We start from the raw sequence: 14351 nt of genomic DNA on the forward strand, positions 1-14351 counted from the left end.
CCTAATCAGTTATTAATCTCCCAAGAGAAATTGTGGTTCACGGAACCTGTTTTTTTGCCTCGTTCTTAGACTGCTCATTATAACGAAAAGAGTGTTTCTCTCTGTGTTTGTGGGGCATGAATAGACTGGTGTGGCAATACTGCATACACAGTAAGCTGTTTGAAGTTTATGTAACTAGATCTCCACCACCTATTTCTAATAGTTGAAAGCTCCAAAAACATTAAAACACTGAAACAAATGTGTGAGTGCAGATTAAGGGTGATGTTAAGCCTTGTGTACCGTACACCAGAAACATAGTAAAGTTCATAGACTATACATTTAAACAATTCCAGGGTTGTTCACTGTCATTTCAAACCATTTAAATTGTTGAACTTTTTGGGATGCTTACATATAGTATATACACTGTAAAACTCAATCAGGGAGGACATTTGAAGTCAAGATGCGACAATGGTTCAGATTTCTTGAATGATATTGAGGGAAATATTTGTAAAAAGGATGACCCTGACTTTGAGTGGTCATCTTCTGGCTGTGAGTAAACGGACTAATCATCTGCTAGATATGATACCATCAGACCTGCATTGCAGTGCAAGTGAAATTCTTTATTTGTGTTAGAATTAACTGTGCATGTAATTAACATCCATGTGGTAAAATCACAAAATATTAATATTTTTTAGTACAAGAGACAGTAGGAGTTCAGATTTCTTATAATTTTACATAAGCACAGGAAACCCCTCTGTAGGGAGTGGAATAGTGCACTTGAGGTTCTGTACAGGTCATTGGCAGTGTGTCTTGGGACAGTAGCACCTGCCTAACACACGTGCAGTTCATACATTACCTGATTTATCAATATGATTAGTTCACAGTGGGTATATTAAAAGCATTTTTAGTACAGAGATTAGTATAGTAACTTGGTAAAAACTGGTGTGTACTGCTGGAATTATTGTGGCCATGATGTCAATGATTTCTGCTTTAAAACATAGCTCTCTTTCTGTTGCTGTTTTATGTGTTGCAGTCTTATGCCAGAGCAAAAACTGATTTAGTGAAAGGTATTTCACAGACAGCTGGGAATTGCATTGCTAGCATTCTATGGGCTTAAGCAAGTTCATATCCTCTAGTCCGAGACAAAGGAAAAGAAAAACCTTCATTCTGCTATAGAAGTTAAATTTAGTATCTACAATGGCTCCTGCTGCAAAGCTGTCATATACACTGCAAAGCTGCCATTTATACAGAATAGGCTGCTCTAAATAAATATAGGGCTATTTTCACAAGGTTTTCATAGATATATTAAAATTAAGTGGATAATACACTGTATATCATGGGCTTTTTTACATTTACTGGACTTTTTTGTTGAAAGTCCATTGTGTATGACAGTCAAGATTTCCTGTTGTTTCAACTTAGGACTTCATTTCAGGCTAACTGTTCCATTAAAAATGCTTAAAAGTGAAATGGAAGATTACAAATGGCAAAAAAAAAACCTCTATTGGTAAAAAAAATGATGACGTTAAACCAGTATGACATTAATATGGCTTTATCATTTTTTAGGAATTTTTTTGAAGTAATATTCGGACCAGAATGGAATTGCTAGTATCATGTAGAAAAGGGTTTTGCATTTAGAAACAAGCAGATGGAATTCTTGGATCATGATGCAGCCAGAAACCAAGTGAGAAAGATGGACTGTTCATCTTCCTCTTGTTTGTGGCCTTGTGCTCTGAATGATGTGCAATAATTAACACTGAGAAATGTATATGACACTAATGCAATGTATATGACACTACTCCATCTATACATACAAGGAACATCTTAGAAAATTGGAATCTTAAGGGGGAAAAGAATTCATAATGCAAAGGTAGACCTAAAGCCATTCTGCTGTTTGCATCAAACAAGGAATTATACACATAAATAAACGGAAACTAAGCACACTCTGTTGTCATTGTGCAAGCAGTTTTAAACACCAGGAATAAAACAAATACAAAATGCACCATAGAGCGACAGAAAGGTAAGTGAAGTAGCACACTGAGCGATATTATGTGTTTTTTGTGTGTGTTTCTAACAGATAATAAATCCCAGCTCCTTGGCCACTTTTGTATACCTGGGGTGTAAAAGTGCTGCTGCTTGCTCATACATCAGCACAGCATCACATTCCATTTACACCTGTTTATTCCAAAGAAGTGTCTGAACTCATCATTTCTTTTTATCACACCAACCCTGCACCTGGAAATATTCACTGGCGTCTCTGCATGCTCTGTGTGGAATGTCTGAAATATTATGCTTGTTAAACAGATTTATGTTCACATTATGGGAAGTTTAAATAGCAGATGTTATTTATAGCAAAATGCGAATTTGCATATGTACTTAAGTATCATGATTGTACTTTGCTAAATCGAGTGTGGCTGAATATAGATTTGACTCTCAGCCTGGATATAGCTGTGACCTCTGACCTCTCCGTTCGCCATTAGTCAGTAAACAGTTTGTAGGAAATGTGGTTCTGTTTTGCAAATTGAATCGTCTTTCAGCAAGTTAAAAGTTCCTTCGGTCCCAGTGATTTAACAATATTTTGCTCAAGTGTCGAAAAGAGTATCATATGTTGTAGAGTACAGTGCCATATCATATCAGAGCTTTTGTCTAGGATATGACTTTTTTGAGAGGTTTTTTTTTTAACATGTAATAACACTCAGCTCTTTTGTAATCGTAAAACATGTTATATCATTTAAAAAACAAAGTATTTTTAGGTATAAGCTTTTTTTGAAAGAATATTTAAAAGAACTGCATATAAATTATCCTCACAGTAGGCTTCCCTGCCTGGTTTTTCAACTGTATGAAGGCTTTTATTGAGGCTACTGCCTAATGCACAACATTCACACTGTGAGCGTAATTACTAGCTATGTCTATTGAAGCTACGCTGCAGGAAAACAAAAAGTAGATTGTTTCTTTTCTCTTCAAACACATTCTAACCTCATAGTTAAAACTACATTTTATGATCCAGACAGAAGAATTACTCCAGAGGTTACATCTTAATACCAGGTTGTAGAAGTATGCATCAAGCTACCCTGCCAAGTTCTTGAAGCCGATACCCTGGTTTCTTCTTTCTTCTTTCAAGAAATGGCTGGATGAGATCAATTAGCTTCTAATTGGCAAAAAGGCTAGATGGGTCAAATGTCCTCTTGTTGGTTAATGATTCATATTAATGTCCCGTACGTTCTAAATCAAACCTTATATATTACGAATTCAAGATGCTTTCTTCAGTTCTTAGAGGCTGTGGGGATCCTGTATGTTATAAATATACATTTGCTTTGTGATAAAGATTTAATATGTACGGTTCATCTGTGTGGTAAGTAAGGTAGGTTTGGGAAAGACTGTTAAGGCACAATCTAGCTGGTTAGAGATGGCGATGAAAAGAATAACAGCAAAACAATGGTTCTGCCGAGAACTGTGTATTGTGCCACTGTTGCAGAGATATAAGACATTTTTTTATCTGATTAGAGTTGGACTTTATTTCCCCAGGAAAATAACCAGTAAATTGAATACATTTGAGTGTTGTATGCTAATTCTGGCTACTGCAAGGAAATGTGAGCAGGTTTAAAGATGCGAATTCAGGTCTAGATGGAGCTCAAGATACCAGAGTATCTTATCTTCAGTTTCTCATTGTTTATAAGTTGGGCTCAAAATTGTACAGCGTTCCCAATTTGCATGTTTGGAGAAAACGATTTGGTAGCCTTAGAATTGGAAGAACCTTTTTTCATCATCTGTGAAAATGTGGCTATATTGTTAATGGCATGATTTACAGTACTTAATTTTAAATATTTCTATTTGTTCCTTGTCATGTTTTTGATTTTGATTCAGATCAATAAAAGAACAATTATGCTATTGCGCGGTGCCTTTTCACTTACTCCTGCTCATTTTTATAGATGTCCCAAGATGAGTATAGGGATGCACCATATGTCTACAGGCCAGAAGAACTTGACATTGATGTAAGTAATTGCTGCTCCCCTCTTCTGAGCAAGGGTTTCTAATGGTAGATCTGAAGATGATGGAGTTTCGTTGTATAAAGTTGATGGGAGTTTCAGTTATCCACATTCCTACTTTGCAAACAAAACTAACACAATGCTGGTATTTCTAGCTAGAGGGAGAAAAATCTGTTTATGAATATTGAACCATAGATTTGTTTTACTGTTTTACTAAGAAAATAAATGTAGACCAATTGTGACCAAAAAAAAAGTAAACTTACCAGTTTTCTGTCGTACAGGGTTCATAATAAGTTAAAATGTTGTGAAAGTTAGGTATAAAGCTCAGTCAGACTTGCCATGACACAGGTTTATTTGATCCAAGCAAGAGAAAATGTGTATCTCCTTAAAACCTAGTGTAATTCGATCTTTGACTGTTGTGCTCCCATCTTTTTTTAATTTAAACACAGTTGTTACAAATTCCAAAAACGTGCTGAATTAAGTGGTATCCACGCTTGAATGATGCTGTATTTTGCATCAGACTTTATTATCTAAAAGTGCTTGTTAAGTAATCGCTTCTAAACAGCAAGAAGATTGAAATCTTAACTGTTCATGATGCGGAAATGTATTAAGATGGAACAAATCAACTAGAAAATGGCAAACAGTTTTCAAAGCTTCCAAGCTGCCTCTAGCCTTTCACTTTAACACTTTGACAGTGGAAGTGAAGACAAGTCTAGAATGGTGCTGACCAAGCCTGGTGTACATAGGCCAGAATAACTGTTGAGGAAGAGCAGTTAGCAGTAGGGGGCATGTCACCGTTACGTGGGATATTATGGGTGTTAAAAGTATCGCTGCAAAATTTAAGGTGAGGTGCAAGAAGGTTTAATAACAATAATCTGTATGTTGCATAGCACCTTTAAACTTCACAGTAAGAAGAAGTTTTAGTTTAAGTCTGCCAGTTGTCAATTCTGTGAATTAATTCCTAAGACAGCAGTAGCTTGAGAACAAAATTCCAGAGCCTCCATTACTTTAAGTGTTACGGAAATTGTTTATTGTGTCTGGAATTGTTTTCTCAGGAGCAGTTTATATTACATTTTGTTTATCAACAAATAAAATGTTGATCAGGCACCCTTCCCGGTTCCCACAGGAACCACTTGAAAATATGCTGAATTTGTTGTCATTGGGAAGATTCCTACCAAGTTTGTAGACCATTGGCCAAAACGTTTTTGAAGAGAGGCTAGTGTTACAGGACAAGGTGGGAGATGACCCAGCGTGGGCAAACAAATTATCCATAAGGTCAGCTCTGAACCCTGCAGTTTTCAGTCATTCAGTGGGGGTAATTCTAAACGATGCTGGTTTGAAAGGTCACCCGTTATGATTTGCGCAGGAACCCCTTTATAGTATAATTATAATGATAATTGCCTAGTTAGGAGTTACCTGGCTAAACAGTTGATGCATTTCATCAAACAGTTGCCGAACTGCTGTGGATGGGAAAGTAGTGGCAGCATCTTGAGTAGGGTCAGTCAGAAGCAGGTTATAGATATAAGGTTACAGAATTTTAAATAACTGTTGCAACATCAATATGCTATTAAATTGTTTTGTTTTTTATTACCAGGCTAAGCTTAGCAGATTGTGCGAACAGGACAAAGTTGTTCGAACGCAAGAAGAAAAGCTGCAGCAGCTTCACAGCGAGAAGGTAAAAAAGACATTCCTATCTTAGCTTCAGCCTTGTGAAGTGCATGGGGACTGTTGACTGCTTCACATACGGTAAGCGTTGCTCTGCCAGGTTCCTTTGTATTTTGTAACTTTTTTTTTTATGGAGTATCTCTGTTTTTTCGGCCTTCTGTAACAGCACACTTTGGAGCAGGCACTCCTGGCTGCGAGTCAGGAAATCGAGATGAATGCGGACAAGCCGGCAGCGATCCAGAGTGTGGTCCAGCAGAGGGACGTGCTACAGAGCGGGTTGCTCAGCACGTGCCGAGAGCTGACCCGGGCCAACACAGTGAGTGACATCGCCTGTAGACGCGGGGGGGGTGGGGGGTGGGACACGTTCACAAAGCCCTTTCTGCCGTCCCAACGTGAAGAGTAAAAGTTCTGTTATAACAACATCACAAAGAAACAGTGGAACTGCCTTCAGGGACTCCTAAATTATCATTGTAAAATATTTATGAGTCACTTTGCAATTCCTGTTTTATTATTAGAGATAACAGGTGTAAACATACTTTGGTTATAAATGTTTAATCACTGTAGCCCAGAGTCTTTGGAAAACCTAAATTTCCAAGGTAGTGTAGGTGAGCCTTGTTGTATTTTTCATCTCCAACCTAAAATAATAATCATCCATTTCTCTTCTAAAATGGCAAAGCACCATAAATGCAAAAAATGGAGCAAATGCTGTCCATTCTGATTCTCATTAGTTGTATCTTTAACGCCTCAGGGTAAATGTGTAAGCATGTTTAGTGTGTTGTAAATTTACAATAAAGAAGTCTGCCGAGATACATCATCAAGATTAAGTAGGAATCTTGAGACTACAGTTCTGTATAGTTTTATAGCAAACTTTCTTAATCTTCTTAGGAACTGGAAAGGTCTTGGAGGGAGTATGACAGGTTAGAGTCTGAAGTCACTATGGCCAAGAACAATCTTCATGAGCAGCTGGAGGCTCTTGGGAATCCTCAGGTATGAACTTTATTTTTACAGTTGCAAAAACACAGTACATTAGTATTAAGACACTTGCATTTATGTTTTCAGATTTTTTAGGTTCTCCTCACTACATAAAAAATGAAGTATGACGTTTGTTTGTTTGTTTGTTTGTTTGTTTGTTTGTTTGTTTGTTTGTTTGTTTGAAATAGTGGCTGGTTAATTTAATTTACAGAAATATAAAAGCATTTGTAAATTGCTATTAACCAGCAGGGCTTTTTTCATTAAATGTTTTTTTTTTTTCAAACCTGGTGATATCGTAGAGCACAGGAACAGTCACATGTCAGTGTACCACAGAAAACAAATAAACTGTAGAATAGAACAGACATAGGGATCGGCAAAAACATTCTGATCTTGAATTATCAGAACTCATACTGATTGTTCTTGTCTTCGTCTTGCTTTTTCATTATGTGCACAGTCACATGATTACATTTTTTCTCTTCAGAGATGTTTCTTTGAATCTTGTTTTTCTCTCTTTTTTCTTTCCTTCCTTCTGTTATTATTAAATGGATAGTATACCATGATTTACCGTGCTTTGCATAAATATTCAGATCTCCTGCACAGATTGGTTAACTTGTTAATATGAAAGAAAAATGAAAGTCATGATGGCATAAGCATTCAAACCCTTTTCTGTGGCAAACCTAAATTAATTGAGGTGCACTAGTTTATCTTATCAAGCTGCACTATTAATTGAAGGCCACCGTCTGTGTGAAATAATAGTGCTTCACTTGATTACAGAGTAAATACACCTGTCTCTGTAAGGTCCCTCTGTCATACAGTGCATCGCAAACAAAGATTCAACCATACAGACCAAGGCATTTTCCTAACTCATAACTGGCAGTGCACCGTATATGTATTCTCTTGACATCTCTGCTCCAGTAGCATGTTAAGTGGTGCCTTGCAGAGCCTGTATAAATGGTTTACATGCATTAAAACAAGAACAGACTTTCAGGTGATTGATGGAATGATGAAAAGGCAAGCCGTAATGAGATCTGGACGAAAGTTTTCCTTCATGTTCTTCAAGAAAGTCCAGGTATTTCTCCTGGATGTTTTTAGACCTGGCTAAGATTCATTATATCCTTGGTAAAGTCTCACATTGCATAACTACTGTAGCACTCTGTGTCCTTCAAAAGAAATACCTGTTATTAATAAGAATCTGGTAATTATCTTTCCTGCCTTGGGGGTTCTACTTGAAAAATGTCTAGAGTTGAAAGTGTTGAGTGAATTAATGAAGGGTACCTTTAACGACAACTGCAAAGTCAGTTACACTTTCAGATTTATAAAGACTGTGTTCGTTAGCAGAACAGAAAAGTTAGTTACATAAACTTCACCTTAGGAAAAAGGTAGAACTTGATAAAACATAAGTATCGTGTTGTACCTTCTTATCCTTTGTTTAGTTTACATATCTTAATGTTCATTCTGAATAATGACAAAATACCTGCAGGGTATGTACGCAGGGTTTATGCAGCAAAGGGTTTCTGTACATTTTACTTCACTAACTAAAACAGTCTTCACATCACTCTTCAGCTGGCACTACTATAGTTTTGATGATAAAATAGAAGAATGTAAAAGATTGATTTTTCTACAAGAGTGTTCATTGTTTTTGACATTGCTTTGACAGCGATGTAAATGTCAGCCTACTCCTTACGTGACAGCTTGTATCATGAGATGAATAAGCCAGCTGACACAGTGCACAAACACGGGTTCCTTGCTAATGCCACATATTCAGCACTGTCTGTCCATAACATTGGGATTTGATTATCTGTCCAGTTATTGTTATGTGATGCACCTCCTTAGGATCAGTAGTCATAGATTTTCATTACAATAGATACATGAATCTCCAGTGCTTTCAAAGTGTTTTTTTTGGCATCAAAGTGCCATCTGTGTTGAATACACAGATGTGTCCACGGTGTTAAATACACAGGCAGTGGACAAAAATGGAAACACCAATGTACTTTAAAATTACCTAATAGGGCACAGGGCCACCACATACAGCCGGTATGGACTCTGTTCCATTCCACAGTCTATAGTCTACCAATCATTCCATAGTCTATAGTCTACCAATCATTCCAAAGTCTACCAGCATCTGGAATCCTACAGGAGGGATGTGACACCATTCTTGTCCAAGAAACTCAGCTTATGCCAGTTTGATGGAGCCTGTCTCCGTCCAGGCGTCCTTCCAGGAAATCCCATAAGCCCTTATCTGGGTTCAGATCTGGTCACTGAGTAGATGACATGATGTTTGGATCAGTTTCATGCCGATCAGACCATTGGTGCTCAGTGGATGGGGTCATCGGCATCCTGGAATATATCCTTCCAGGCAGGAAAGAAATGCTGCATCATGGGGTGAAGATGATCACTCAGTGCCGTTAAGTGACCTTGCCTTCTAAGAGAATGAGGGCATCCAAATCACGGCAGGAGAAAGTGCCCTAAATTAAAGAAAGTAGTGAAAGGATGAATCACCTAAACATTTTACATTTCTCCACTGCACAATAGTCCATCGCCTTTGCATTCACTGCTAGATGTAATGAGAAGTTTGTGCACTGTAACTTCACCATGGTATTCTATGGCATTTTCAGTGGATTGTTTTAATGAAACACACACCAGGTGGAAATCTGTAGTCAATTGATCTGCAGTTTATGACATTTGCAATTCTGCCCACTGCTGCCTTTTGCTGATGATACCATTCCTTCCGAGTGGCATGCTGACATCACCTTAGACACCGTGAAACCTCAGCAAGTTGATCTTTCTTCATCATTAATTCAAATAAATCAAAGGTGCCACGATAGTTACCCTTCTTTTAAAGTCCCTTAGGTCTCCTCTTGCAGCCATGCTAAGAAGCAACCAGGCCTGTCCAGGTTTTATATGCATAAGAATACAGGGGTGGTATTTGCCTAATGATCGCATGAGCCACACCAGTGTAGAAGCCATTGCTTTCAGTATCCTTGGTGTCCTTCAGTTACCCAGGTGTGCGCACTTTTTTTCGTCCACTTCATGTATATGCAGCAGCGTGGAGTGGTGTGGCTAGGACTCTGGACTTGTAACAAGAAGGTTGACTGCTCTACACTTGTCCACATTTAAATTGCTCCGATAAAGTGCTGTTGTATATAAATGGGTACAGAAATAAGTCACTCTGGATAAAAGCATCAGCCAAATAAATTAATAATCATGACTAAGAAATCGCTGTTGGTTACTCTCTCAGTGAAAAGCAGAGTAATTAAAGTACCCAGAGAAAATAAGCATTCTTCATCAAGCAAATTGCTCCAAAATGCAATAATTGTCCTGATTCCTTTTTGCTCATCATTTTCCAGAATGTCATAGGTTACATTTGTTTACAAAGGGGACGTTTTTTTATTTTTGATCTTGTCAGGAATGTGTTCCTAAAATGATGTTGAGTAGTATCTGTATATTTCTGATCCTAACAAGAGTCATTCTGTGGCACGCAGTCAGGACAAAGGGTTTAATAAATCACACTTTTTCAGACCAAGTAGGTGATGACACGGCTTTGTTTGCTTGCACAGTCTGAGGTCTCCAGTCAGCAGCATGCTCAGATACAGAAGGAGCTGTGGAGAATACAAGATGTGATGGAGGCGCTGAGTAAAAACAAACCCCAGAGAAGCACTGGAGATGCAGGTTAGTTGCTTTTGCACTAAATAAAACAAAGCTAGAGCGTAAGTAGTAACGATAGTGATTTACTGTATTTTTAGCACAGCATCCTGCTTTGACACAAATTTAATTTTGCAGTAGTATTTTCTGCCATAGTATACATGGATTATACAGTGTGCCCCGCTTAAGTGTGTATTAATTTACGTGTATTTCCCTCTCAAGTCCATTACATTTTGTAGAGCAGGGGAAGATGGCAGTTCTTGTCTGAACTACACGCTCTAGAAAGCTGTAAGGAATGACCTGACGCCCTCACTGAGTCACTGAGGTCTCCTGTAACCCAACCCATAATGTCGATGACTAACTCATAATGTCAATGGGGAGTGTCGTTCAGCCAGAAGCTGCCATATTGTATGAACCCGCTGTCCTATCACAATAAGTATAGTTGGAAAGAAGCGATTACAGAATTTCTGCATAGTAAAGCAACATTGTCCATTTCTGTTTCTTTAGGTTTTCTGGGATCCAAACCAATTTCAAATAAATATAAAAGTGAGGTGAGTAACGTTTCAATCAGACCTCAAGGGCTATGTGTCCTTTCTTTAGGGATCCACATTTTGTGGTGCAAACAATACTATGTTATAATCGCCAAGTGTAATAATACGGATTCCCCTCTGTGATTTAGGTGACTATTCCAATTTTAGCAGTAAGGCTTTTCAGCAAAACTGACAGTTTTAATATGTAGTGGTGAATCATACTACCAAAGACAAACATTGTTGATAAGGAAGGAAATCCATCTACATAAGGTGAAAAGTATTTGATTATGGTCTGTGTGCATGAAGAGCCCCATTATTCAGTCCATCAGAATGTGCAGATTTTAATCTTAAATTTCTAAAAAAGTAGTAGTTTATTGTACCTTGGCTTGTACCAGCGCAGATGTCACTTTTCAATAGTACTGGTAAAATGTGCACATAAACGTCTATGATACCTAATTAGGATCTGTGCTGCTATGAATTCCAGTATTGATCTGTACTGGTTCTATTACGAGACATGGCATACTCTGATCAATATTTTAATTGTATATGCAAGATTTCCTTCTTGTCTTTTTAGGCGGATGAGGCACTGTAATGAATACAGTGTTTTTGATCTAGTATGATTAAATATACAGTACACATGTAACTACCCCAAAATAAAATGTGTATTTACTTATCATTCATATTGATCTCATGATTATAATTACAAATTGTACGACTGTAAAGCAAGAATGATAGTTGTGCCTTTATCTCTTTTTACTTTTGGAGGGTACTGTATATATCAGGTGTATATCCAGTATATGTGAATACACTGAACTATTTCTGTTTGGATATGTGAAAATACATAAATTCACAACTATGTTGTAAATACTTCAAAAGATCAATCATATCAGCAGGTTGACATGATGGAACGAAATGCCCTGTATTTTTTCACTTCAAGAATAACTCCTGACATTGTTTTAACCTTTGCCTTTCCGAAATGCAGAAGGGAAGTCTCCTTCAATGTGCTACATCCAATTAATGATTAATACAGAAAGACGGGTGTACAGTTTTACGACTTGGGCAGTTTTCCCAGTTACACCTCCTGCAGAATTGCTTGCTTCAGCTGGTGCAGGTGGACGCTCTTGTGCTGACCTCTCTATAATCTGTAGGAAGAGGACTCTGTGCCTCCTCGGCCTCCCCTTCCTCAGTCCTATGATTTCACCGAACGGCCTCCTATAGTCCCCCCTCTGCCCACTAACAGCAGCCTTCAGCTGCACGCAGTCAGGGGAGTAGTCCACCGGCCAGAGGACAGGAAGATGCACCACGCGCAGGGCTGTCAGAGAAACGGCGCGCACACTGTAAGAGGTTATCACTGCCACCGTGCATCCCCTAACTCCTGCGCAACAGTGTGCTTTCTGACATTTCATTCTCATGCCGGGTGACTGGAGTTGCTGGTCTCATGTTTGTTTGTTTGTGTTTTTTTTTTTTGAATTTGTGCATTTTGCATTGTTGTGGTTCCATACTCCGCCCCCTTCAAATTTGAGTTTTATGTTTTTTTGTTACTTATTTCCATGTGCTGTATCCCATGAATGGCTCACCGAAGCATGCGGAAGTCGATTGACACACTTGTTTCACCAAGATCCTCATAAAGAGGTTCAGGCTTTGTTGTGTTTGGAGAACATGTTCTGAGGTGTTAAAAATGTTTAAATCTGCAACTGCGATTTAACCAGGCTCTTGAACTTAACAGCACAGTGTGTCAATCGAGTTCCTATTATTTTTAACCTTATTTCAGAAGTGATTAGAAAAGGGTAGTGCGTCTTTCTTAACAAAATCTGATCCCCTTGCAGGGCCCTGACTATAGGTTGTACAAGAGTGAACCTGAGTTAACAACGGTGGCAGAAGTTGATGAGTCCAATGGAGATGAGAAATTGGAGCAGTCTACAGAGAAAGAGTCATCCAGCGCTAAAGGCAGGTTATCATAGTCTCTAAGATAGTGCCACTTAATCATTCAGTCAATTTAATTTATAAGTGTGTATGAAGAGACTAAAATGCTATACAATGGTAGATGAAGCAGAATTTAAATAACGGTAGACAGATAGGCATTAGAGGGTATATTGAAAAAATATGAAAAGGCTCCACAATTGTGGAGCTGCATACAGGCAGTTCCTGTCTCTCATTGTATGGAGCCTGGTGTTTGGTTTGAGTAAATCAGCACAACTAAAGGTAAACTGTTGGGCGACACTCATGCAAGAAGTCATTAAGGTAACATGGAGCTATATGTTTCAGTTCTTTGTGTTTAGGTTTAAGAATATTAAAGCTCACTCTGAAATTCAGTGCAATCTACAAAGAACAGGAGTTGCACACTGAAGCAGAGCAGTTTTACACAGCACACGAAATGCAGAATTCTGCACATACAAAAGCCTTTGATGAAAGATTGGTTACTGTACGTGAGTGCACAGGTATTGTGATGTTTTCTGGTGTTAACAACACTTTACAAATCAATTGGCACATAGGTCATTCCCCTTTGAATAACGAACAACTCAGTTAGCAAGGGCTCAGTTCCACTTCCTCAGTTTTCTTATGCTGGCATGATACAGTGTGGCCCACCTTCTAGTTATTCTATTTTCAATTATGTACACTAATCTCCCTTAGACACATGCACTATTATCTTGGAAATAAATGTGTTAATTGAAATTTGTTCCTATTTAAAATGCCATAGGGATATTAAAAAACACTGAAACTACAGAAAAACGTATTTACTTCTAAATCCTCCTGAAAGCACCTAAGGCAGTCCTGTCCCATTAGTGTGCAACTGTAGGGTTGATGTAATGTTAGCCAGAAGCTGCGTAGAGAGGGGTACATGATTTCTGCATTTTCTGTTCTTTTTGTCGTAATTTCTGTTATACTCTTTCCCATGTCTGTTAGGTATTTCCTACCCTGTTGGAATTGTGCCTCCTAGGACAAAGTCACCCATGCCAGAGTCATCTACAATAGCTTCCTATGTCACCTTAAGGAAAAGCAAGAAGTTAGATTCTAGAATGGTAAGTGTCTTAATTCATACATAGTGGCTCTGTTTCTGACAGTAACTTGAATGCCAGTCATTTGGGAGCTTCTGTATGTTAATGTCCTTTTCCACAGTAGTACTATGATGTTTTTGCATCTGAATGTTTCCCACTTCTAAGGCCAGCAGCCATATCACTTTGCAACTCACAACTGACAACTCACTGAAGCTCAGCAGGTGTGAGCCTGGCCAGTACCTGGATAAGAGACCTCCCGGTAAAAACTATGGTTGCTGCTGGAAGAGGTGTTAGTGGGGCCAGTAGGGCGCTCACCCTGCAGTCTGTGTGGGTCCTAATACCCTAGTTAGTATAGTGATGGGGACACTATACTGTTAAAAAGCACCATCCTTTGGATGAGACATAAAACCAAAGTCCTAACTCTCTGTGGTCATTAAAATCCCAGGGCATTTCTCGAAAAATCCAGGCTAGTTTTCCCCATGGCCTTTACCAGCCCTCCTAATAATTCCCAGCTGATGTGTGGTGAGTGTACTGGCGCACATTTATGGTGGTGGAGGGGATCCCCATTACCTGTAAGTGTTTTG

General features: G+C 38.5%; 1 protein-coding gene across 25 annotated transcripts in view; it reads left to right on the forward strand.

Annotated features, from left to right (window-relative positions):
• The window catches only part of plekha5 (pleckstrin homology domain containing A5), a 172190-nt gene that overhangs the window by 149293 nt on the left and 8546 nt on the right, over positions 1-14351 (forward strand). For 20 of the 25 annotated variants that reach the window (XM_088645674.1, XM_088645691.1, XM_088645677.1 and 17 more), the window contains 9 exons: positions 3906-3968; positions 5557-5637; positions 5794-5943; positions 6513-6614; positions 10157-10268; positions 10749-10792; positions 11920-12108; positions 12598-12718; positions 13676-13791. In XM_088645674.1, the coding sequence (XP_088501800.1) occupies positions 3906-3968; positions 5557-5637; positions 5794-5943; positions 6513-6614; positions 10157-10268; positions 10749-10792; positions 11920-12108; positions 12598-12718; positions 13676-13791 (978 nt within the window). The remainder of the gene's footprint in view (positions 1-3905; positions 3969-5556; positions 5638-5793; positions 5944-6512; positions 6615-10156; positions 10269-10748; positions 10793-11919; positions 12109-12597; positions 12719-13675; positions 13792-14351) is intronic. The other 5 variants (XM_088645680.1, XM_088645695.1, XM_088645685.1 and 2 more) reach the window with 1 other exon arrangement.

This window comes from Lepisosteus platostomus, chromosome 9 (genome assembly GCF_059453375.1).
Source record: "Lepisosteus platostomus isolate fLepPlt1 chromosome 9, fLepPlt1.hap1, whole genome shotgun sequence".
Taxonomy (NCBI): Eukaryota; Metazoa; Chordata; class Actinopteri; order Semionotiformes; family Lepisosteidae; genus Lepisosteus; species Lepisosteus platostomus.